Below are 22,870 nucleotides of genomic sequence, written 5' to 3' on the forward strand. Positions count from 1 at the left end.
ACTGTGGCGGGAAAAGAGGCTGCAGGAAAGCGCCTGGGAGGCCGTGCCCGCTGCCGTCCGGCCCTTGCAGGCGTGCCAGAACCAGCACTATGCCAGCCGCCGGCTCCGAGCCGCCACGCCCGCCGTCGCCGCCTGCCGTGCAGGGGCAGGGCGCCGAGCCGCGGCCGCCGCAGCCGCAGCCGCCGCACGGGGAGCTGCAGTACCTGGGGCAGATCGAGCACATCCTCCGCTGCGGCTCCAGGAAGGATGACCGCACCGGCACCGGCACCCTGTCGGTGTTCGGGATGCAGGCGCGCTACAACCTGAGAGGTGAGGTGGCCGCGTCACGGGGGCGGGCGTGTCCGGTGCGCGCGGAACTGCGGTGGGGAGAGCGCTGCGGACAGGCCGGGCCCCGCAGCGGGCGTTTAGCCCTAAGCTCTGCAGCGTGAGTAAGGGGAGTGGCCTCGGCCCCACTTGACTGACGCCGAAACTGGACTGGCTCGAACGGAGAAGTGAACTTGCATAAGGTCACACGGACTGGACGGACAGAGCTGGGAGGTAAAATCAGGCCCTCTGGCTCTTAATCACACCGTTATGCTGTCTCCCCTAAGCGGGCTTGGTTCTGCAGCGTTAGCCCCAGACTAGAGGGTGGGAGAGGATCTGCCCGGGCTTGCCCGAGGCCTTGACTGCAGGGCCTCTTTTCTGCCACTCCTCTTTCCTCCGCGCTGACTGTTCCGCTTTGTTTTTAAAAATTGGAGCCCAGATGACGTGGGCGGGGCCTCGGCGGGAGGAGACCGCTGGGAAGCAGGGGCGGGAACTTGGGGCTCGTGACAGTTCTCCCAACTGGTCCAGCGAGCCAGCTTTCCTCCCTAATCTTGAAAGAGAAACGCGAGAATCCGAGGAGTTCTTATTAATTTTTTTTTTTTTTGGGGGCGGACCGTGCCACAAGGCTTGCGAGTTCTTAGAACCTGGGCCACAGCAGGGAAAGTGAGGAGTCCTAACCACTGGATCTCCAGGGAATTCCCTTATTTGCTTCGCTGGTGGCTCAGCTGATGAAGAATTCGCCTGCAATGCGACAGCCCTGGGCTCGATCCCTGGGTTGGAAAGAGCCCCTGGAGAAGGGAACGGTTACCCAGTCCTATATTCTGTCCTGGAGAATTCCATGGACCGTATATATAATATAGTCCATGGGGTCGCAAAGAGTCCGACATGACTGAGCGACTTTCACTTTCCTGGGGAGAAATGTGTCTTGGAAGTTGTTAGTGCCAGGCTCTCAGGGGACAAAGAGGTGGGATATGGGGGTCGGGCTCAGACAAAGGTCTGTGAAACAGGTATGGAGGGTGGTTGTGAGTGGGGAAACCAGCTGTTGAAGGAGGTGCACCCAGGTCAGGGCAGAAACCCTCTGCCACACACCCATTGCAGAGACTGGAAAATCCGGAGCTGCTGTGACCAGATTGGCGTGGACAGCGTGGGGAGTTTTGTCGTGAGTAGAGGGGTCCACCTTCCTGCGCTGCTGCATGGTGGCATCCCATGAGCCGCAGACGTCATTTTCACTCCAGCCCCTCTGATTAGACTTGGGCACTGTTGGTTAGCTTCGCCTATCTTCAGCTTCCCCATGTGCTCAAAATGGAGGAAATGATCCCCCAAATGGAGGGAATGTAGGTGCTTGAAGACTCTGCCTTTGTTACATGAGTATCACCTGTACAGCTGGCTGAATAGGTACTGAATTTAGAGATAAGCTTTTACATTTTTCTCAGCTGTTTGATGCAAACTTACCACCTCCTGGTGCCTGTAAAATGGAGATCATAATGGAGCCTCAAGCAGGATTGTATTGAGGATCAGATAGGATTGTGCATATCGGGTGTTTAAACAGTTAACTATTTTTAGTTCAGTTAAAAAATAAAGGTTGGGGACTTCCCTGGGGCTCAGTGGTTAAGACACCATACACTACAGGGGGCATGGGGTTCAAGCCGTTATAGGGGGAACTAGGATCCCGCATACCTCTCAGTGTGGTCAAAAATAAATCTATAAAATGGATAACCAACGAGGATCTGTTATATAACACATGAACTCTTGCTCAATGTTATGGAGCAGCCTGGATGGGAGGGGAGGTTGGGGAGAATGGACACGTGTATGTCTGAATCCCTTTGCTGTTCATCTGAAACTATCACAACATTGTTCATCGGCTATACCCCAATACAAAATAAAAAGTTCAAAAAGAAAAAAGGAAACAGGAAAGTTTAAAAATATATAAATAAAGGTTAATTTTCTTTGCAAATATTTAAGAACTATTCACTTTTAGCCAGGGCAATATCTGCTATTTCTTGGTGGTGAGCCTGTTCTCCCTGGCAGAATAATCTTGGAATAGGAGCCTTCAGGCTGTGTCCTAGGGCACATTCTGTGTGTTGTCTTCACACCTCTGGGAAGGGTTCGCACTGACTGGGTAGTGGCTGGTGGCTTTTCCCTGTCCACATGGGCATCCCCGCCCCATCTCTCTGTGAAATTCCTGTGTCTTGTGGTCAAGGGGAGGCAGGAGGGTGATCTCACCTGAAGTGTGACTTGGGACTGCAGGCTTGGGAACCCCACTCTGATCCGGGGGTGCCCGCGTGGCAGAAGGCAGAGGTTTCCAACTCCTCTGCAGTCACTTTCCAGGCTTTCTGTCCTGGGGCATGTCCTCTCTTTTTACAGAAAAAGTTGGATGGCATGTTCTGTCTTCTCATCTTGAAATTACACGGCAAACTGTTTTCCAGATGAATTTCCTCTGCTGACAACCAAACGTGTTTTCTGGAAAGGTGTTTTGGAGGAGTTGCTGTGGTTTATCAAGGTAAAGAAGTTGCCGCTATTGGAAGTCAATAATCTGTTGTCAGTACAGCACCAGCGAAATCCTTTTAAAAGCGCATCATGTCACTCCTTGGCCTAAAGTCCTTAGTGGCTCCTGTTTTATACAAGGTCCTTACAGTCCTGCCCCAGCCAGAGTCGGACTTGCTCTGCTTCTCTCACCCTGGCCTCCTTGCTGATCTTTGAGCACACCGGGGCGTCCCCATTTGGGGCTGGGTACTCACTGCTCCTGCTCCCTGGAATCCCCACCCCCATGTAGCACCTTCACCTTCAAGTCTCTACTCAGTGAGTTTTCCCTGCCTCTCATCTAAAACCGTGATTACCCCTCCTTTGTTTTCTCTCTAGAGAAGCCTCATCTTATGTATAAGGTCTTCTCCCTTTACCCCCTTCAAGGGAGAAGGCAGACAAATGAATAAAATACTATCATTTTAAAAATTTTTATTTAAAATAAAAATTTTTTGACGTTTAGAAAAGTACTATAAGCTCCATGAGGGCAGAGAATTTCTCTTGTCTGCTGTTGCGTCCCCTGGAACACGGCCTGCCGTGCAGTAGGCACTCACAGGGATTGCTCACTGAGTATAGATCCCAGCCGTGCTCTCCTGGGCAGTAAACCAGAAGAGGCTCTTGAGTAACAAGCTGAGCACGGTGATGGCGGGCAGGGGCCACACCTGGGTCTCCCCTTCATCTCCTGGTTCAGACCAGTGAGACTCTGGCCAACACTGCTCACAGGGTGCCTAAAGAGATGGGCCCTCTTCTGGGCTGGGCTAGAGGTTGGGCTGCCTTCTGCAGGCACTTCTGTGGCCCAAGACCTCGACGGCCCAATGAAAGGACTTGGAGATGTTTAGAAGTCTTGGTTGAGGAGAATAGGAAAAAAAAAGATTTGAGAGAGTGATTGCAAAGAAGGATCAGATTATCCTGGGGGTCTTTGGAAAGTCTGGGCTGGGACTAGCCTGCCTAGTGATGGGGCGTGTCAGGTGCTGCCCGTCTGTCAGCACAGGCCCACTTGTGGTTGGCCTGGAATTCACCGGATGCCCCGTCTCTTATAGGGATCCACCAACGCTAAGGAACTGTCTTCCAAGGGAGTGAAAATTTGGGATGCCAACGGGTCCCGAGACTTCTTGGATGGCCTGGGCTTCTCCAACAGAGCTGAAGGGGATTTAGGCCCAGTTTATGGCTTCCAGTGGAGGCATTTTGGGGCTGAATACAAAGATATGGATTCAGGTGAGGAGCTGGAGGGGGGCCTTGGATTTCCTGAGTGCCTCTCACAGCTGGGGTTTTTTCTGTGGCTGCAAGTGAAGCCTGGGGGATAGGAAGCTGATGATGGGGAAGTGGATATATAACTTGGACCTTGTGAGGGGCTGCTTCGGATCCAGGGGGAGGGTCGGGTCACACACCAGGTGGTCAGCACTTGTGGGTCTGGTACCTTCCATACCTTGTTCATCAGCAGGCAGTGACCTGGTGGGTGGTCGGTCACTATGTTGGAGGCAGGTTGGAAGTTCATCTGGGGATGAGTCTCAGGGACTGACTGCCCTGTGGTCATCTTGATCTCCCTTTTCAAGACCGAACCACCCAGCACGCTGCCAGTGGCACTGATATGACAGCACCTGTCTTGGTCACCCTCTCCTCCCCACCCTGCTGGGGTGGAGGAGATGAAACCTCTCACTCCTGGACGCCCACCCTCCTCTGTCACTTGGTGGCACAGGACTTCCCTGGTGGCTCAGATGGTAAAGCATCTGCCTACAGTGCGGGATACCCGGGTTCAATCCCTGGGTCGGGAAGATCTCCTGGAGAAGGAAATGGCAACCCACTCCAGTATTCTTGCCTGGAAAATCCCATGGACGGAGAAGCCTAGTAGGCTACAGTCCATGGGGTCGCAAAGAGTCGGACACGACTGAGCGACTTCACTTCACTTCAAAACCCACAGCACTTAACAGATTTCTCCAGCTTTGCAAATTTGTGTGCAGTTTTAGCCCATGGAGATTTATGTAGCCATCAGCACAATCAAGATACAAAACTGTTCCATTAGAGGTCATCTTTTTAAAAATCTTCTCTGGAACTGTGATAGTGACAGGGCTTTCTTCCCCCAAATTAAGAACTCCTGGACTCAAGCATAGTCTGATTCCAGCAAACAGACATTTAACCATAGAGGTGGGAGGTTTTGCACATCTCAGCTTCCAATTCACTTCAGAAGGAGGCAAGTTCAGAGACTAGACATGGGAGAAAAGTACAGGGTGGTATAATAGGTTTCCTGATGTTTATAGGTCAGCAGCTGTTTAGCTGTTAAATTGTAATTTTTGGTGGGAGTGTTGGAAGGCTAGTATCTAGATGACAAAAAGGAATCATCATCTGTTGTTGGACCATGTAGGGTAGGAAACATTCTACTGCAGATCCAGTCCTGCCTGGCAGTGAAGTGGGACAGGAATGGTTGATGGTACAGACACGATGTCCCGTGGGGACCGCTGGAAGAAACTGATTATTGAGGATGAAGGAGGTTTAGCGATAGGAGAAGAGGGAGGAGGGACATCATGGCCAAGTATTTAAAAGTCTCTTAAGTAGTGGGAAAATAGACTTACAACTCCAGAGGACAGACCTAGGAGCCCAGACTCAACCCAGCAAAATATGAGACGTCAGTACTGTTCATTGGATATCATGTGACTGGGCTGGCGGGGCTGTGGGGGGAAGACAGTGTGCTCGGTGACCTGGGGCCCTCTCCCACATGCCGTGGTTCTCTTGTTTTTGCCAATTCTGCAGATTATTCAGGTCAAGGAGTAGATCAACTGAAAAAAGTGATCGACACAATCAAAACCAACCCTAACGACAGAAGAATCATCCTGTGTGCTTGGAATCCAAAAGGTTGATGGCACCCCAGTCATCCTCCCGTGTCCTAACTGAGCCTTGAGCAGAGGCGCCGGGTCGGAGGTGGTCCTGGAACTGTCCGCGGCTGCACAGCTGCTCATGTGACCCTGGCCATGTCCCAAGTGGCTGCATTTTTACCTTCAGAGAGCGAGCTTGGGCCCAGATGAAATTAATTTGTGTGTTTACTGGCTTTAATTATAAAAATACACATGAAAATTTAACATTTTAAATTGGGACAGTTGGAATTTCAGATCGCCTCCACCTCACTATTATGAACCTTTTAAACAATTGTAAAACTAAGGTCTCCCAAGGTGTAGTAAACAGCCTGAGTGGAATTCTTGCATTAATAATAGCAATTTGAGTACAGGAGGGTGTGCCTGAGTCACCAGTCTCTCATGGTCCCTGCAAATGAATTCATTCCCCCTGTGCTTGTGGCTTGGTGCCACGGCAGTGGCCCAAGTGATTCATTTCAGCTCGGATGAGAGCAGCTGGCCTCAACAGTCAGTGTACACCCACAGAAGTCTCATGGTGATGGACAGGTCTCCGTCAGCCTTATGCCATCCCTGGGGTGGGAATGGTTCATGGGGGTCGCTGGCCCAGTGGCTCTTCTCACCATCTCCGCTATAAGAGCTGGTTTCTGCTGCTGTTTGCTTTGCTTAGAGCTGTGTTCCTTAAAAACCACCTCCTTTCTTGAATTTCCCCTGTGTTGGCCCCTCAGATCTCCCTCTCATGGCCCTCCCCCCATGCCACGCCCTCTGCCAGTTCTACGTGGTGAATGGTGAGCTGTCCTGCCAGTTGTACCAACGGTCGGGAGACATGGGCCTGGGTGTGCCCTTCAACATCGCCAGCTACGCCCTGCTCACCTACATGATCGCACACATCACGGACCTGAAGGTGGGCTGCTCTGGGTGGGGTAGAAGGGGTTACCAGCCTAGAACACTGGGCCATGAGGTCCTGTCACGTGGGAGAACCAATGGCTGAGAATTCCAGCTCTTTGTAGTCTTTAGATGCAGTCTGTATAAATGAAATGAACTGCTCACTCTGACTTGCCTGGAGCAGTTGTTATGGCTTTGGATCAACTTTTCTCAAAAGTGATACTGGTTAAATTTCCTTGTGAAGAGCTTTGGGATGTCTGCATGCTCACGTGTTTTTACATGATGTGTTGTAAAAGAACTCGAACTAAAGCCTTGACAGTTTCGCTTTCTTCTGTGGGGTTTAGCCAGGTGACTTCGTACACACTCTGGGAGATGCACACATTTACCTGAATCACATCGAACCGCTGAAAACTCAGGTAAGAAATGTACCTGTCACGCTTTGGGGTTTGGTACCTTCTCTTGAGACCTTGTCCATATGGGAGGCGTCCCTCCTGTAATAGATGTTCTCCTCTAGGCTCTGATGGAGCTAAGGAGGACAGGCTTCCAGGTTTGTGGATGGTGGTGGACAGGCAGGGACCAGGCAGATGGGCCTCAGTGGCCACAGACACTGAACGTGACAAATGCCGTGAGGTACTGCACGTGTATATATTCTTTCCCATTGTGGTTTGTCGTAGGATACTGAATGTAGTTCCTGTGTGATACAGTAGGTCCTTGTTTACCCATTTTATGTATACCAGATTGTACCTGCTAATCCCAGCCCCCCACTCCCCTCCCCCTTGGCAACCACCAGTCTGTTCTCTGTCCATGATCCTGTTTCTGTTTCAGGGACAGGTTCATTTGTATCATATGTTAGATCCCACACTTCAGTGACATCATATGGTATTTGTCCTTCTGACTTTGCTTAGTATGAATTCCGGGTCCATCCATGTAGCTGCTAATGGCATTTCATTCTTTTTTATGGCTGCGTAGTATTCCATTCTGCCTCTGTGTGTGTATATATGTGTGTGTGCAGATATCTGCATACACACAAACCTTATCTTTATCTATTCATCAATGGATATTTAGGTTGTTTCCTTGTCTTGGCTATTGTGAATAGTGCTGCTATAGATACAGGGGTGTGTGTATCCTTGAATTACAGTTTTGTCTAGATAGATGCCCAGGAGTGGAATTGCTGGGTCATATGGTAACTGTTTTTGGTTTCCTGAGGAACTTTTCATAGTGTTTTCACCAGTGGCTGCATCTGTTTACATTCCCACCAATAGTATAGAAAGATTCCCTTCTCTCCACACCCTCTCCAGCATTTGTTATACTTTTTAATGATGGCCATTTTGACTAGTGTGAGGTGGTACCTAATTGTGGCTTTGATTTGCATTTCTCTAATTAGTGATGTTGAACATTGTTTCATGTGCCTGTGGGCCATCTGTGTATCTTTGGAGAACTGTCTCTTTAGGTCATCTGCCTATTTTGAAATTAGGTTTTTCTTGTTGAGTGTATTACAGAGTTGTTTGTGTATTTTGGAAATTAAGCCGTTGTCAGTGCATTGTTTACAAATATTTTCTGTAGATTGCCTTTTAATTTAGTCTATGGTTTCCTTTTGCACAGCTTGTAAGCTGTGCAAAAGCTTGTAAGTTAGATTAGGCCCTCTTTGTGTATTTTTATTTCTATTGCTTTGGGAGACTGACCTACGGAAACGTTGGTATGATTCACATCAGAATATTCTACCTGTGTTCTCTTCTAGGAGTTTTATGCTGTTGTCTTATTAAGCCAGTTTATTTTCAACAAAGGATGATTTAAATGGCAATTTTAAAAAGGGAATGTCTGTGCTTAATGAACTCTGAAGGAACAAAACTTGAACCAGAAACCTTTTAGCCTCTTCTGGTTAGATCTGGGAGAGGGTGACCCCAGGGTTCATCCAGATACTCCGGTTGTGTTGACAGAGGAGGAGGGCATGCCCTGTGTCCATGTCCTCGTTGCTGCTTTCTGTCCAGCCCAGGAGTCCTGGTTTCATTCCTGTTAGTTGTCAACATGTGTCCTCTTTCCTTGTCCTTTCGGCCAGGGACAGTTGGGCTGGCTAGGCATCATGGGACTCAAGTAAACATCCTGTAACTACTTCTTAAAGTAAAAAACTGTGCCCTGTTTTTAACAAATTTAAGACCTTAAAGCCAGTGAACTACCAAGGCTCCTGACACCATGTGATCCACTGATGACCCTTCACTCTCCACGGGGGTGAGAGATGGGTCGGCAGCATTGAGTAAAGAGGGACGAGGTATCTTCAGTAGTCCACCCCTGCAAAATAATGCTTTCCTGGTAAAATACTGTGATTTGTTTCATGAAGGGACATGGGGAGCAAAAATTAAAGCAGGGCATATAGATCTGGTAACATAGTGGTTTTACGTTGTTTTTAGCTTCAGCGAGAACCAAGGCCTTTCCCCAAGCTGAAAATCCTTCGAAAAGTTGAGACAATCGATGACTTCAAGGCTGAAGACTTTCAGATTGAAGGCTACAATCCTCACCCGACTATTAAAATGGAAATGGCTGTCTAGAGTGCTTTTAAACGCGTTGTTTGAAGGATATTTACACCCAGGTAAAAGTTCACTTGGCTCTAAAGGAGAAGGATCTAGGTCAAAACCTGTTAGTGATCTATTGGTTATTATCCATTAACGTTTAAGAAGGTTGCCACTGGCAGATAAGAGCTGTGCTGTTCTTAGTAATAAAAGGCCTTGGGTTTGGGTGACTCACTGAGGGTGTCTGTACACGTAGTGATTTTGAATAAAGACAGGAAAGAGAATTTATATATATTCAAATTTCATAGTGTTTTTAGGAAAATGGTCAGTGCATTTCAAGAATTAGAACTATTTCCCCAAATCTGAGCAAGCTGGGTAACACCCATCAGTCATGTTAATGCCTAGTGTGGTTATGAATGTTTAAAGTTTTACATGTTGCTACAATAAATGTTCTGCATTCATGTTTTTTAAAACTCCGTATTACCATTTATCTGTGCAGTTCCTGCCTAAAGTAGATTAACTGAACCCTCCTAAATAAACACATGTGCTGTGTTCTGGTTTGGATGTGGCTTAGATAGGGTGAACTATAGCTTAGTCAGCATTTCTAAAATACACCCTATTTTTCTGTGTTTCATCTAATTCTGGCTTTATCATTAAAAAACAATGATTATCTAGAATAAAGGCTTTAAGGGTTATAAAAATAGTCTGATACCATTTTACCCTTGTTAGCTTCAGCACAGTGTGAATTCTCTATAGGCTTACACTGAGCAAGAGAAAGATGCTAAACCACCTCAGGGCTATCAGTGATTTTTTTTTTTTTTACTTTTGTTGCAGAGCAGATACTGCACAGTGCTGCAGCACTGTTTGTATTACACTACTTTATGACAAGTGTGTTTTTAAAAAGATTAAGGAAGTATTCCAGCATGCTGCTTATTTTCAAAGTACAGTTCAATGTCTAGGTATCAGCATGTGATGGAAAATTTAAGAACATCTTCCTGTACTTTGAATTAATTGGAGCTATTTTTGTTTAAATACTACACAGGAGAATGTTTTTTCTGCTAAAAGAATCAAGTAATAATGATGACTAAGCTGATCACTGAGGTTAGTATGACTTTTAGCTGAACTTGGCTTGATTGGTAGGATGATTTTTTCTTCTATTTTTGCAAAACCAGACCCAAGAAATCTTAAGCCTTTTCACTTAAAGCAAAAGGTGTCAGAGCTGAGTGCTTAATTCCCTTGAGCAGTTAGGAGCTTCTTCCAGACTTCACCATCTGGATAGCGGTGTCTCTTTACCGAGTCCTCCTTCATTTCTGTTGAATAACCAGCATCCTATCAAAGACAAAAAATGGAGTTGTTAATAACCTCCCAGAACAAAAGTCATTTATTTTACTTATTTCTGCTGCTCCAAGAAATGCTTTTAAGTCTTAGCCAGAGGCAACTGAATTAAATTAACATTTTTAAAAGTAAGTTTGCAGGTTGTTTGAAATGGGGGAGAGGTACCCTGCTACTTCTCAGGGTTAGTTAACTAATCACACTTCCTTTGTTAGTTCCACCTCTGCTGGTGGAAGTGAGCCCCGATCTCTTGAACAGGGGCGTCAATGGAGCAGATTAAAAAAAAGGTAGGTAGGTACAGTCAAAACCTTTTGCTAACTTGCTAGATGGTGCCTGCTTTTTAGTTTTGTTGCAGGGGGTGGGGGGCAAGGAGTGCATGTTTTCAGGTCCAGCTAGTGGGGAAAGGCTGCCAGGAGAGAAGCCTTGTCAGGGGCCATTTCACCCCAAACCCTGACCTTTGGGCCTGAGGACTTAAGTCTAACTAAAGAACCATTTGTTTCTAGATAATGAAAACAGACTCAGAGGAGACCAAGCTTTGTGCCCGGGGGTCTAGCTCTCTAGAATAGTAGGGCGGGGCTGGCAGACCTCCTGGGGAAGCCTGGGGGGGAGGGGCGCGGGTGTCAGGCTCACCTTTGGAGGCATGTAGGAAGCCTCCCTGATCAGTACAGGATACTTGAAATGTTCATGCAGGTGGTCGACGTACTCACACATCCTGGGAGGAAGGAGTCAGGTTGGAGTAACAATGCCTCCGTTAGATGGGCAGAGGGCTGACACCACTGAGAGAGGTGGACTCGGCCGAGGGGTGGCCGATACCCCATGGTTTTAGGCAAACCCCTCAGCCTTTTTTTCATCCCTCAAAACCTGCAAGACCTTTCAAGGTTGGTCGAAACCCACCTCCTTCGTCCTGCTTTGCAGAACTGAAATGGGGGAGGCAGAAAAACCCTAGGAGTCGTGGTTTTTATAGTTTAAAATCTCTCAGGTGTATTAAAACCCAGCAGAAGAACCAACCATTGCTTTATAGAAGAATTCTAGGATGTGCCAGTGGCCAGGGTTCTGTCTGGACTGAGAGGCAGTACTGACGGTAACGCCACATCACTGACCTGTCTTGGAGGCTTGCAGAGACAGATATGAAGTCAAACATGATCAGATGCTGCACCAGTTCACAGAGGCCAACTCCCCCAGCGTGCGGGCACACAGGAACTAGAAGTGAAGACAGGTTGCCACTGAGTGCCAAGGAGGGCAGAGGGGGAGGTGTGAAGGGGGAATCTGTGGCTTTTCGTAGCGTCTGCAGGTGATTATATCATTAATATTTAGGACTGAAAATCATCAAAGATTCCCTGATTAAGCCTGAGTTAGAAAAAAGTCAGCAAGGCAACTCCAGAGGGAAGCAGGATATGTGATATGTGGGGAGATGGTGCCTGGCCCCATGGCACCCTTACTTTCAAACTTCTTGGCCATCAGCAACACGGAGAGGTTCTCGTTGACACTTCCCAGCCTGCAGCTGTCGATCTGCAGAAACTTGAGGGCTTTCGCCTGCAGGAGTTGCTTAAATATCACTCTATTGTGGCACTGGAAAGAGAATTAAAACACACCAACAAGAGAGTCAGCCCTCGCCTTCAGGGTCTATGAACCTGGCACCGCGCCCACTCCAAGTCACTCAACAGTGGCCTCCTGGGAGCCTGGACTGTACTCATTCTTCATCCTCAGTGGGCATGAGGCGAGCCCTGACAGGCAGGAGGGGACCTCCTGCTCACTTCATTACAAGTCTGCTGGCACAAGTAAGTATGTGTGTGTGTCTCATGTAAAACACCATCAGACTGTGTGTGTCTGTCTCTTGTGTGTTGCAAGAAAGACCATCTATCAGGGCGCGATCGCTGCAGGCACTGGTAAGTGGGAGAAGCAGCACTGGGATGAGATACGGGGACTGCGGTGAGCAGGTGACCCAGGCAACAACAGACACAGGGCAGAAGAGCCTAGAATCCGTTCCTCGCACAGCGCTGCTCGTGGGCAGTCTGCCGCGGGTTTTGGCAGATGCTTGTGCTCGTTTACAAGCACAGAAAGGGAACACACTTGTGTTTAAGTAGTTTCGAGGCTGGCTTGCTTAAAATCAAATGGTGCCTGCTACACCCCTGCAGCTTTAAATTGCTGCCTTGTAAATTCTGATGAGATGCTTTGAAAAAGATCAGTGACCTGAGTCACAGGAATTGTAGAAGAATCTACAAACTCGTGACCATGTCTTGCTGTAAAGTGACCCCATTTCTAAGATGAAGAAAACCTTCCATCGCAGAACAACACAGGTGGTGTAGCCTCGTATGCAGTGTCCATAGGCGGTGCCAGTGTGTGCCACCCCAAGGAGCTGTCTCCTACCTGTTCTCCCGTGGCCACGCCGATGCCCAAGGGGGCGAGTGCCTGTGAATACAAGGCGACCCGATGTCATTTTCCTGTTTTTGAACTGACACTCCCTAATGTTTCAAAATATTTTCGGGCTGTTCAGCTGAAGAAGGAAAGAGCCCTGCTTTGTAGCTGTGTGAAGTTTCAGGTGCTGCAAAAGGGGGGCACTGGACTACCTGGTCTGATGGCATCACAGATTCACGGCTCACAGCTGGCTCCTCCCCCCGACTCCTTCCTTATAAGTGACTCCCTGGCATTCTGGCTTCATAGTCAGTGCTGTGAACCCGGCTAATGGGAGACTCCCTAAGACACAGGATGTTTCTCACATATTCTCATGCACTGAGTTCTGACACCTGAAGGGAAGAGAAGCCAAGAGGGCCCTCAGTTTGGGTGGATCTGCCCTGGTTCAAGGGCTGTGGTTCAACCAGGAAGTGCCCTGGTTCAAGGGCTCTAGGGGAAACAGGGGCAGCCTTCTATGGGTCTGCCTGACCTTGACCTTAGCAAACCTCCGCCTGTGAATCAGCTAGAGGAACCTCCACTTTGTTCAGTCTGGGTGAGTAAAAGATCTGAACATCAGTCAGATTTCTGTATTTACAAAGTACAGGAATCAGGTCTGGTCACCTCTGTGTTGCTGGTAGCCTTTCAACTTTTAATGATTACTCTCTTTAGGATAAACAGCGAGAGGGAACAAGCCCAGGAATCCTAGGGTCTGAGACCACCGCTCTGGCAGCAGCAGTTTCTCTACCTTGGAAATGGCGGCATGTCCCAGAATGTCATCAGGGGAGGTGGGCTCCTCGATCCACAGCGGCTTGAACTCGGCCAGCTTTGTCATCCACTCCACGGCCTCGGGCACGTCCCAGCGCTGGTTGGCGTCCATCATCTGAAAGGGGAGAGAGGCCCTTCGAGGGGAGGCCTGCCCACTGCTGACCCTGCTGCAGGACTGTGCCTCCAGGGAGGAAGTGCTGTCTGTTACTCGCGGTCACTCAGCCCCACGACTGTGGGGCCCAGCACACAACCAGAACAAAGGGGGTCGCTGAGATGAGCTCGACATGCTGTCTCAGGAGATGGCGTCACTCGGAGCCACTGCGAGATCTGGAAGTGCCCTGGGCTGGGCCCAGAAGTGCTGGCTGGCTCTGGAGCTCCAGCAGGATCTGCATTTGTGCATTAGTGCTCAGTCATGTCTGACTCTGTGACCCCATGTAGCCATTCAGGCTCCTCTGTCCATGGGATTTCCCAGGCAAGAATACAGGAGTGGGTTGCCGTTTCCTCCTCTAGGGGATCTTCCTGACCCAAGGATTGAACCCATGGCTCCTGCATTGGCAGGCAGATTCTTTACCACTTTGCCACCTGGGAAGCCCAGTCTGCATTTAGAAACCACCAAAATACATTTGTCTTGCAAGGTTCATAGTTCGTAGGAACTGTTTCATCACATTCTGAATCACTCACAGTTAACGCTGAGTTTGCTCTCAATGGTCTTTTACTGGCTATTGTCTACTCTGGTTGGCAGGATAATAAATAACCCAAAGTGTGTCATTAATTAAGCACCTACTGCACCAGGCGTTTTACAGATCCTGTCCCATTTAATGTCATAATAACTCTTATGAGGCCGTTCATATTAACCCATCCTACAGATAGGAACGCTGACATGCAAAGGAGTAACTTGCAATAAGTCAAGTAAATGATGATTTCAAGTCTGGGCCTCTAGAAGCCAGGTGCTGAGTATGCATAGGTAAGAAAGGGCCTCTCGATCTCTGACATCATCACGCTTGGCCAAGTCAGACCCAGAGAAGGATTTCTCCGGTAGAATGTGCTGAGTGATACACCCAGAATCGATCTGTGTCATAAGTTATTTAGATGAGGATGACCTCAGAAGACAAAAGTGGTGTTAATTCATATACAAACAGTGGAGCTTTTGATCCTAGGTCGAGGACTCAAACTTCTATTTTAATATATGAAACATGCTAACAAAACAATTTAAAATATCTTATTGTGACTTTCTTTTAGGAAAATATTTTACACGTATTAAGAAACAAAAATACACAGGAGTGGCTGATCCTTACATTTATCTCAGCAAAAGTTCCAGATTCTTGAGCAATGGCTCCCCAAGACCCACCTACCCAAGGGCAGCTGGGCGGATTTGTTAGGAAGGGTGATTAAATGATTGACACGTTGCGGCACCAATGGGAGACCTGTTTGCTCAGGCACAGCCACACCAGCACAAAGGAACAATCTCTAAGTTGATCTTATTGAATGGTTCTACAGAATAAAACAGTTAAAAACTATCCACCCCCCTCACTTGTGTTTGTTGGTTTTCAGCTTTTTTTTTTAAGATTTGCCTACTCTAAGACCTCAAAGCTGTACCTCTGACATACAGTGTTAAAATTCCCAATGTTCTTTAATCTTCACTTGAAGCAGCTCGTGTTTTGGCCCCAGCCAGCGGCTTCCCAGGTGGCACTGGTGGTAAAGAAGCTGTCTGCCAGTGCAGGAGACTTAAGAGATGTGGGTTCGATCCCTGGGTTGGGAAGATCCCCTGGAGAAGGAAATGGCAACACACTCCAGTGTTCTTGCCTAGAGAATCCCATGGACAGAGGAGCCTGGTGGGCTATAATCCATGGGGTTGCAAAGAGCTGGACATGACAGAAGCAACTTAGCACAGGCCTCATAAGAGGCTGCTTACTTCTCAGCTGCCGGGGAGGGTACTTACCAGTGTCTTCTCAGGCCCAATCATGTTTCTGATGAGTCGGCATCTACGGATGTCATCCTGGAGATCGGCACCAACTTTTACTTTAAACCTGTAACATAAATTTCGTCTCACAATTTAGATCTGTTCACTGACTCAGTGAAGACATTTGGATTTTCTGCAGAAGTGACTGAGAGTAAACTCTTGCCCTTTCCCAATCAGTGTTCAGACAAGCCACTCAAAAATAACCCTGTAAGCATCTCTCTTTACTCAATATCAGGGCAATAACTAAATGACCTGCTGACCTCAAGTCCAGGAGTGGACAGGGCACTAGAACTTGAATAACATGATGGGTTTTTGCTGTGCCATGGAAGGGAATTAAGAAAAGAGGCCGTGGTCAGACCTGGCAGGTGAGTCAGCCTCCTCTCCCCTCGCTTGCTAGCCTCTGTGCTGCACGCGGACATCAGCCTGCTGCTCTGGAGCCTAGATGGCCCGAGGTCCCCTACATTCCACTACACCCACCCTGTGTGCTGACAAAAAGCCCCTCTTACATCCTCTACACTCAGCACCAAACACTGAAGATGACCTTTGCATCCTGGGTAGAAGCCTCAGGAGGACTCTCCAAGCTCAGGGGCCCAGGAGATCTCTCCTGGCCCTTCTCTGACCCCCAGCAGTCACTGTGTCAGTCTTTCCCGGCTACTCGGAGGGAGGAAAGGTGCTGGCACTTACTGAGCACCCGCTACCAACCCCAGCTGTGCTGGTCCTTTTCAGAAATAGCAACTTTGAGGAGAACCATGAGATCTATTATTCATGGTTTATAGAGAAAACAAGGTTCAGAGCAATGGAGCAATTTCCCCATGATCACACAGCAGGTACTTACAGGGAATGGGGAAAGGGCACAATGTTGACTCCAAATCCACTACATCCCAAGCATCTTTCCAGTGCCCCATGGTGCCTCCATCAAGTTCTCACTTCCCTAGCCCTTTACTTAGCTGAGTCAACAGGAATTCAATGCCTCTCAATGTTCTGTGGGCATGCAAATCACCCAGGGATCTTACTAAAATGCAAATTTTTGGTACATGTATACAATGGAGTATTACCAGCCACAAATGAACTTATTTATACAACAGAAGTAGAGTCACAGATGTAGAAAACAAACATGGTTACCAGGGGGTGGGGGAGGGATAAACTGGGAGATAGGGATTGACAGATACACAGTACTATATATAAAACAGATAACTAGTAAGGACCTCCTGTACATAGCACAAGCAACTCTGCTCAATATTCTGTAATGGCCTATGTAGGAAAAGAACCAAAAAAAAAGTGGATATATATGTATGTGTAACTGATTCACTTTGCTGTACACCTGAAACTAACAATATTGTAAAGCAACTATACTCCAATGAATTTTTTTTTAATCACACAAAAAAGACTGATTCTGATGCAGCAGATCTGGGCTAAGGCTCAAGATTCTGCATTTTAAGTTACTTGGAGACTTTTTTTAGTCCTTATCATTCATCAAGCAACCTACACAAATCATTTTCTTAATCTACCACAGCTGCAGCAGGGCTGGCTTGCGCTCCTGCTCCACAGACCAGTCTCAGAGCAGCAGGAAGCAGGTGGCCAGACTGTCGTGCAGAAACCCAGGAGACATGTCACAGGCACACTGTCCACTGTGAGCCACATGGATGGACTTGCAGTGGCCACGGACAACCACAGCTAACCCAGAGGAAACCCCAGGATGCCCAGGGGTCCATAACCACACAGCAGGACAGACGAGAAGTGCAGAGGGATATCCTGGAGAGGAGGTGGCCTGGGGAAAAGGAGGAGCTTGGCTCCTGGGAGAATTCTGAGGAGAACCATTGGGACCAGTGGCTGGAAGGTATAGGGGAGTCCAGGGTTCATTACATCGAAGCTCTTCTAACACTCAGAGCCCTTCAACAACACACAAACACCCTACCAAGCTCGGTGTGTCTGGAGGTTTTCACACAGCTGAGTCGATGCTTGGTACTGCAGTAAAGAGTGGCTTTCAAAAAAAAAAGGCTTTCTATTCTGGATCGATGCTTGAAATCAATGATCTCATTTCACTCTGATGTGCCAGGATTCTAACTAGGCTCATATCTTATCTTTGGACAAAGGGCCTCAGATGAAACTTCTGAGTCCCAACATGCCAGGCTGCATCTGGCGAATCCTGACCTCCCTGGTGCCCTTGGCTCCTGGCTCCTCTCCACAACTGGCCTCACTTGCCAACTGCAGAGTCAAGTTCACTATCACCCAAACGAGTTACCTGGTCCAGCCGTCCTTGAGCGCCTCGCTGCAGAGCTGTGGGGAGAGGAGGAGAGCCATCAACACACACCCTCCCTGGTCTCAGCGGCACCTCAGTCATCTCTGACTCGGCTTCACAAATGCTATGGCCGCACCATGAGCCAGAAGAACAACCACGTGTTGTTGAAATTCAGAGCACAAACAGCTTAGCCAACAGAGCAAGGCTGTTTGGTGACTTTCCTTCCTCATCTCTATGGGAACCACTTCATTCATTGTCACAACATCCCTGGTGGGGGAATGGAGCATCTCTGTCTCTCTTTTTAAAGCTGGGATAGTCTGCAGCGTCCACACACCGAGCCAGTCAAACAGTAACAGCCAGAAGCTAGTCCCCCTTCTCTGTCAGCTGTAGGTGAGCGCAGGGCAATGAGAAAGGGGACTGATGCAGCCATGGGCCACCTCTGGTCCTTGAGCATCACAGAGGGCAGCGTTCATCGGAATCCTCAAAACCACCCCTGGGACAGCTACTATTTCCCACCTCACAGTGAGGAAACCAAGGCAGAGCATGGTCAGGGGTCACGTTATACAAGGTTACACTGCTGCCTCTGCCCAGAGCTGGCGTTCCCATCCAGAGCTGAGGCGGGCTCGCCAGGCTACAGAGGCCCGCGTCCACAAGGGAAATGCCTCTCCTTTTATGTGGAATGTGTCTACGTATCCAGGATGAAGCCTGGAACCCACAATGATTCAGGAAGGCCAAGAGGAAAATGTCACATCTGCTGTCTACAGAAGCCGGTTCCACAGCCCACCTGCTTCAGTGTGGCATCAGGGTAGCCCAGCCAGGCGCACGACGTAGTGTAGGCAGGGTAGCCGTGTGCGAGCATTTGCTCCTCTGCGGAAACAAGACCATCTTCAACAGTTTGCACCCGCGGGACCTCCAGCTTTAGAATCATCTGTGGCTGAGGTCCTGCCTGCAGAGAATCCAGCTGTTCTGCCTGCCCTGTTCATCCTCATCCCCCAACCCCGAGGATGTCCCACCGGGGCCCAGATACTCTCCGGGAGGCCCCACTGGCCAAGCCTTCCCCTGTCGTGCAGTGTGACCCTAAAGCCAGCCCTGCTCCTGGCAGTGGCCAAGGTGAGCTCTGACCTAAGACGTCACCCCTGGAGGCTGCTGCATCTGTGCCCAACCATCTGTCTGCAGGGGATGGAGGGGGGCAGGTGATGTGAACCCCCAAGGACAGGGACCTGCAGAGGTGCACAACGAGAGCAAAAATAACGAGGGAATTTCCTCACAACCCACCTCGCTCTTTTTTCCCGACTTGACTTTGCCGCAGAATTTCTGGAAAAAATAAAAAGCGTCATACTCTTTTAGACAATGAGGCTCTGGGCCTGGCGGCTGCCAGGTCACAATAAAACAGGAAGCTCCCGGTGCCTGGGGACGACTCACCGCAGGCCTCCTCCTCCGTCAGGACGTCAGTGATGTACCTGAAATCGATGCAGGACACCAGTGTCCGGGGGTCCTGGTGGCGAGACAGCAGGACGGAAAGGCCCATGTCAGTCCACAAGTCGATCTCGGTTCTAAGAAGCTGCTTACGCTAAGCCTGGGGCTCATTCTGTCCAGGAAAGGACCTTTGGGCCCCCTCCTCCTCCCACCCTGCCCTCGGGGCTCTGGCCTCCCTGGAGAAGCCCACACTCACAGCTGGGCCTCTGGCTGAGACCCCCCCCCTCCCAATCTAAGTCAGTCTGTTGGGAAGCAGGTTGTACCGTGACCAACAGTTCCTATGCCACTGTGACCCTTCACTGTCATCAAAGCCCTTTGAACGTGGAGATTCTACTTCTTTTAAGACCACTGGCTTTGAAATAGAGAACAGGATCCAAAAGAATGAAAACTCTACAAGGGGGCAATCTCAGTTACCTCCTAGTGGTCGTCAGATCATTCAATTCTGGGGGCCACCTCTGGCACCTCCCTGGAGAGGCCAGCCTAGAGCCTGCAGGTGGCCCAAGAGGTCCATGCCCTTCCCTTCAGGTGATGCCCCCATGCCACCTGCAACCATGTCAGAAATGATGTGACAGCCTTTCGTTTCCACTTTCCTCCAACAATCTTCAAGGCCACTGTTCTTTGTTTCTCCTTAATTATGAGGCCTAATAATAAGGGCCTTTGTTAACCACCAGATTTTCAGTGACCATCCAAGATATTGCCCCCAGGTGGCTGAAGCTCAGAGAGGTTAAGTGGCATGCTGAAGGTCACACAGCTAGCAAGTGGTGGAGCCCAGATTGAAAGCCAGGTCTGCCTGGGTCTGATGTTCACTCCCTTTAACCTGCCCAGTTTCTTCTTCCTCGGCAGTGAGATGCTCATCCCTGGTATCAACGTGTCAGGGAGAAAGGAAATGGCAGAGGCCTATCCTTAGAATTCACCCTGGGCTCTTTCCTCAAGGGTCGGATCTGCCACTTGCGTTTGACGTCAAAGTGACCAGATAATATCTTAGTAATAACACCTTGGTCTTCAGAATTTGAAGCACTTTTCTCAATTAGTCTTTGAACCAATTCTGTGGAGTTTCTAGAGAAGTTAGGATTATTCCCTTTTCATAGTCAGGAAACAGAAGCTTGAGAGTTTGTATCACACGTGGAAGGAAGCACCAGAATTGGGGAGGTGGGACCCATCAGACGCCCCCCTGCCTGTGTGAGCTCAGCTCGCTGCCACTTCAAACACAGAGAAGGAATACTGGACCTTACTGCGTGCTGCCTGATCAGCAGTACAGTGACTGATCCAGAGACGATGCTGAGTGGATCCACTGATAATCAAAAGGTATGGAATCCATGAAATCCATTTCATTTATGGAAAACAAATAAGAGTATTAAAGAATTTACTTACCATGTCAACAAGTAACTTCCACAGAGGCTTGAAGAAAAGAAAAGATTTGTAAAACGTGTGAGGCACCCATGTGTTTTCTGACAATAAATGCGCCAGTGGCAAATTCCCGCTATCAGACTAATGCCTGCCGGCGCCCCAGCCCACTGGCTCCCGCTGGCCCTCACCTCTGTTGCCTGCTTTTCTCAGCCCTTTCTAACCTACTCCGATGATGTCCCAACTGCTGCCAATATCCCTCTGGGCAGACAAACAACCGAACAATTCTCCTTGCGTCCCCTGGGAGCCTGCTGTACGTGCCTTTGCTTGCAGAGGGAGCTCTGTCCCTCTGTCGTGTGTTGTATGTTCCATGGGGTCAGAGATGCTGCTGGAGGATTACCTTCCCCTCCTGCTTGGCCCACAGGTCCCACACAGCGTTGAGCACAGCCGCCGTAGCCAGATGCACCACACCCTTCTCAGGACCGATCTGGTTAGGAAGCAAAACACACCAGCACTTCATAGAAAAGAAAAGGATATTTAGGTCTCCTAGCCAGGGACATGCTTCATGAATTAAAAGGCAGCAATGGAAGCTCTGCCCTAATGCTGGGAAAGATTGAAGGAGGGAGGAGAAGGGGATGACAGAGGATGAGATGGTTGGATGGCATCACCGACTCAATGGACGTGAGTTTGAGTAAACTCCGGGAGCTGGTGATGGACAGGGAGGCCTGGCCTGCTGCAGTCCATGGGGTTGCAAAGAGTCGGACACGACTGAGCGACTGAACTGAACTGAGTGGAAACTCACTTGGAGGTTACGCTCTTCTCCAGTAGTTTCTAACCTAGAGAAGATCTGCAAGAATAGTACAAAGAACTCCTGTGTATTTCCTCTCTCTTTGTATTTACATATATATACATACACAAACACACACATATATATATACATGGATAAATAAAATACATAAGGAAAATTTATTTTACTGAGTCACTTGAGAATAAGTTGTAGAACCTACGCCCCCTTAATCCTAAATACTTCAGAGTATAGTTCCTAAAAACAAGGACATCCTCTCACACAGCCATAGTGCAATGATCAAATTCAGGAAATATAATATTGATAGAACACTATTATCTATGAAGACAGTCCATAATCAAACTGCACCAACTGTCTCAATAATATACTTTCTGTTATTCACAAATGGCATTTAGCTGACATGTCACTTTAGTCTCTTTTTATCTGGAGCAAATTTTCTTTTCTAAAAAAATAATTATCAGTATTTTCAAGGACAGTGTTCCTCCACCTGGGTTGTCTGCAGCCCCCTTGTGATTAGACTGCAATGCTGCCACTGCATTCTTGTTGCTGTTATTAGGGCTGTTATTGTTTAGGGCTTCTCTGGTGGCTCAGACGATAAAGAATCCGCCAATGCAGGAGATGTGGGTCGGGAAGATCCCCTGGAGGAAGAAATGGCAACCCACTCCAGTATCCTGGACTAGGAAATCCCATGGACAGGGGAGCCTGGTGGGCTACAGTCCACGGGGTCTCAAAAGTCAGATAGGACTGAGCACGCACATATTATCTTTTAGTGCTGGGGTAAGTTAGTATCCTTTAGGCTTCTCCACTGTGTGGTTACCTTTTCCCTTTCGAAGTGAGGAGATTAATGTTGCCCCTAAGTTTTAACATCCACTGATGGTTCCTGCCTCAATCAGTTACAGCCATGATGCCTGCAATATGGTGGTTTTCTAACGTTACCATTCCTGTTATATTAGTTTGTACTCTGTGGTAATGACAAGCTTTCCTTTGTTGGTTGTTTGCTATCTGAATGGACTCAGGGATTCTTAGGTTATTCAATGATTTATCAGCCATGACTACCACATTATTTTTTTCTTAAAGCAAAGAATATAGTAAGAGTCTTTATTACAAGTACCAAAATTCAGAAATAAGGAAAACAAGTAAAATGCCAACAGTTCAATATTTATGACATAGTTAAATACCACCTTTACTGAATCATCCCAGATTCGACCAATGGGCACTCCTTCCAGGGGATGCTTTTAAAGCAAGTTTCACTCGGTTTGCTGAAGTTAAGAATGAAATCTGAGGCAATGTGGACTATGTGCCTTTCTCTGTGCTCAGGAGACTGAACAGTTAGAAAAAGACAGAGCTGATTGTCAGGAGACACCAGCAAGGTGTCAGCTACTGGACTGACCTTGAAAAAGTGAAAGTGTTAGTCACTCAGTCGTGTCTGATTCTTTGCGACCCCATGGACTGTAGCCCACCAGGCTCCTCTGTCCATGGGATTCTCCAGGCAAGAATACAGGAGTG

At 48.4% G+C, this 22,870-nt stretch overlaps 2 protein-coding genes and 1 long non-coding RNA gene across 40 annotated transcripts in view; 2 read left to right on the plus strand and 1 right to left on the minus strand.

The window, feature by feature from the left end:
* TYMS (thymidylate synthetase) lies at positions 1-15,057 on the plus strand. 5 transcript variants are annotated; one of them, XR_014074578.1, is made up of 9 exons: positions 1-309; positions 2,730-2,803; positions 3,864-4,038; positions 5,569-5,670; positions 6,392-6,567; positions 6,893-6,964; positions 8,954-9,132; positions 10,095-12,162; positions 13,445-15,057. XR_014074578.1 is itself a non-coding variant. In XM_081561871.1 (7 exons), the coding sequence occupies exons 1-7, from the start codon at positions 90-92 to the stop codon at positions 9,089-9,091; spliced, it is 957 nt and encodes a 318-aa protein (XP_081417997.1). In that variant the 5' UTR covers positions 1-89; the 3' UTR covers positions 9,092-9,525. The 5 variants fall into 5 exon arrangements, 3 of the variants coding, with proteins under 3 accessions (XP_081417997.1, XP_081417998.1, XP_081417999.1); XR_014074579.1 differs by having other exon boundaries at positions 11,699-12,162; XM_081561871.1 differs by lacking the exons at positions 10,095-12,162; positions 13,445-15,057 and having other exon boundaries at positions 8,954-9,525.
* LOC145534427 (uncharacterized) lies at positions 305-2,205 on the plus strand. Its single transcript, XR_014074580.1, has 2 exons — positions 305-537; positions 1,402-2,205. It is a non-coding gene; the product is annotated as an uncharacterized LOC145534427 (long non-coding RNA).
* Positions 9,337-22,870, minus strand: part of ENOSF1 (enolase superfamily member 1) — a 21,256-nt gene continuing 7,722 nt past the window's right edge. For 5 of the 34 annotated variants that reach the window (XM_081561849.1, XM_081561848.1, XM_081561835.1 and 2 more), the window contains 14 exons: positions 21,362-21,406; positions 20,960-21,046; positions 20,587-20,613; positions 19,162-19,234; positions 19,015-19,053; positions 18,524-18,606; positions 17,743-17,777; positions 15,480-15,567; positions 13,521-13,655; positions 12,752-12,793; positions 11,824-11,953; positions 11,485-11,584; positions 11,015-11,096; positions 9,337-10,381 (listed from right to left, as the gene is read on the minus strand). In XM_081561849.1, coding sequence (XP_081417975.1) covers positions 10,280-10,381; positions 11,015-11,096; positions 11,485-11,584; positions 11,824-11,953; positions 12,752-12,793; positions 13,521-13,655; positions 15,480-15,567; positions 17,743-17,777; positions 18,524-18,606; positions 19,015-19,053; positions 19,162-19,234; positions 20,587-20,589 — 912 coding nt within the window. In that variant the 5' untranslated portion in view covers positions 20,590-20,613; positions 20,960-21,046; positions 21,362-21,406 and the 3' untranslated portion in view covers positions 9,337-10,279. Of the gene's footprint in view, positions 10,382-11,014; positions 11,097-11,484; positions 11,585-11,823; positions 11,954-12,751; positions 12,794-13,520; positions 13,689-15,479; positions 15,568-17,742; positions 17,778-18,523; positions 18,686-19,014; positions 19,054-19,161; positions 19,235-19,629; positions 20,253-20,442; positions 20,507-20,586; positions 20,614-20,880; positions 21,047-21,361; positions 21,407-22,870 lie in introns of those variants that run through there. The other 29 variants (XM_081561865.1, XM_081561863.1, XM_081561867.1 and 26 more) reach the window with 16 other exon arrangements.

Source organism: Giraffa tippelskirchi, chromosome 14 (assembly GCF_054371585.1).
Source record: "Giraffa tippelskirchi isolate mGirTip1 chromosome 14, T2T-mGirTip1v1.2.pri, whole genome shotgun sequence".
Lineage (NCBI taxonomy): Eukaryota > Metazoa > Chordata > Mammalia > Artiodactyla > Giraffidae > Giraffa > Giraffa tippelskirchi.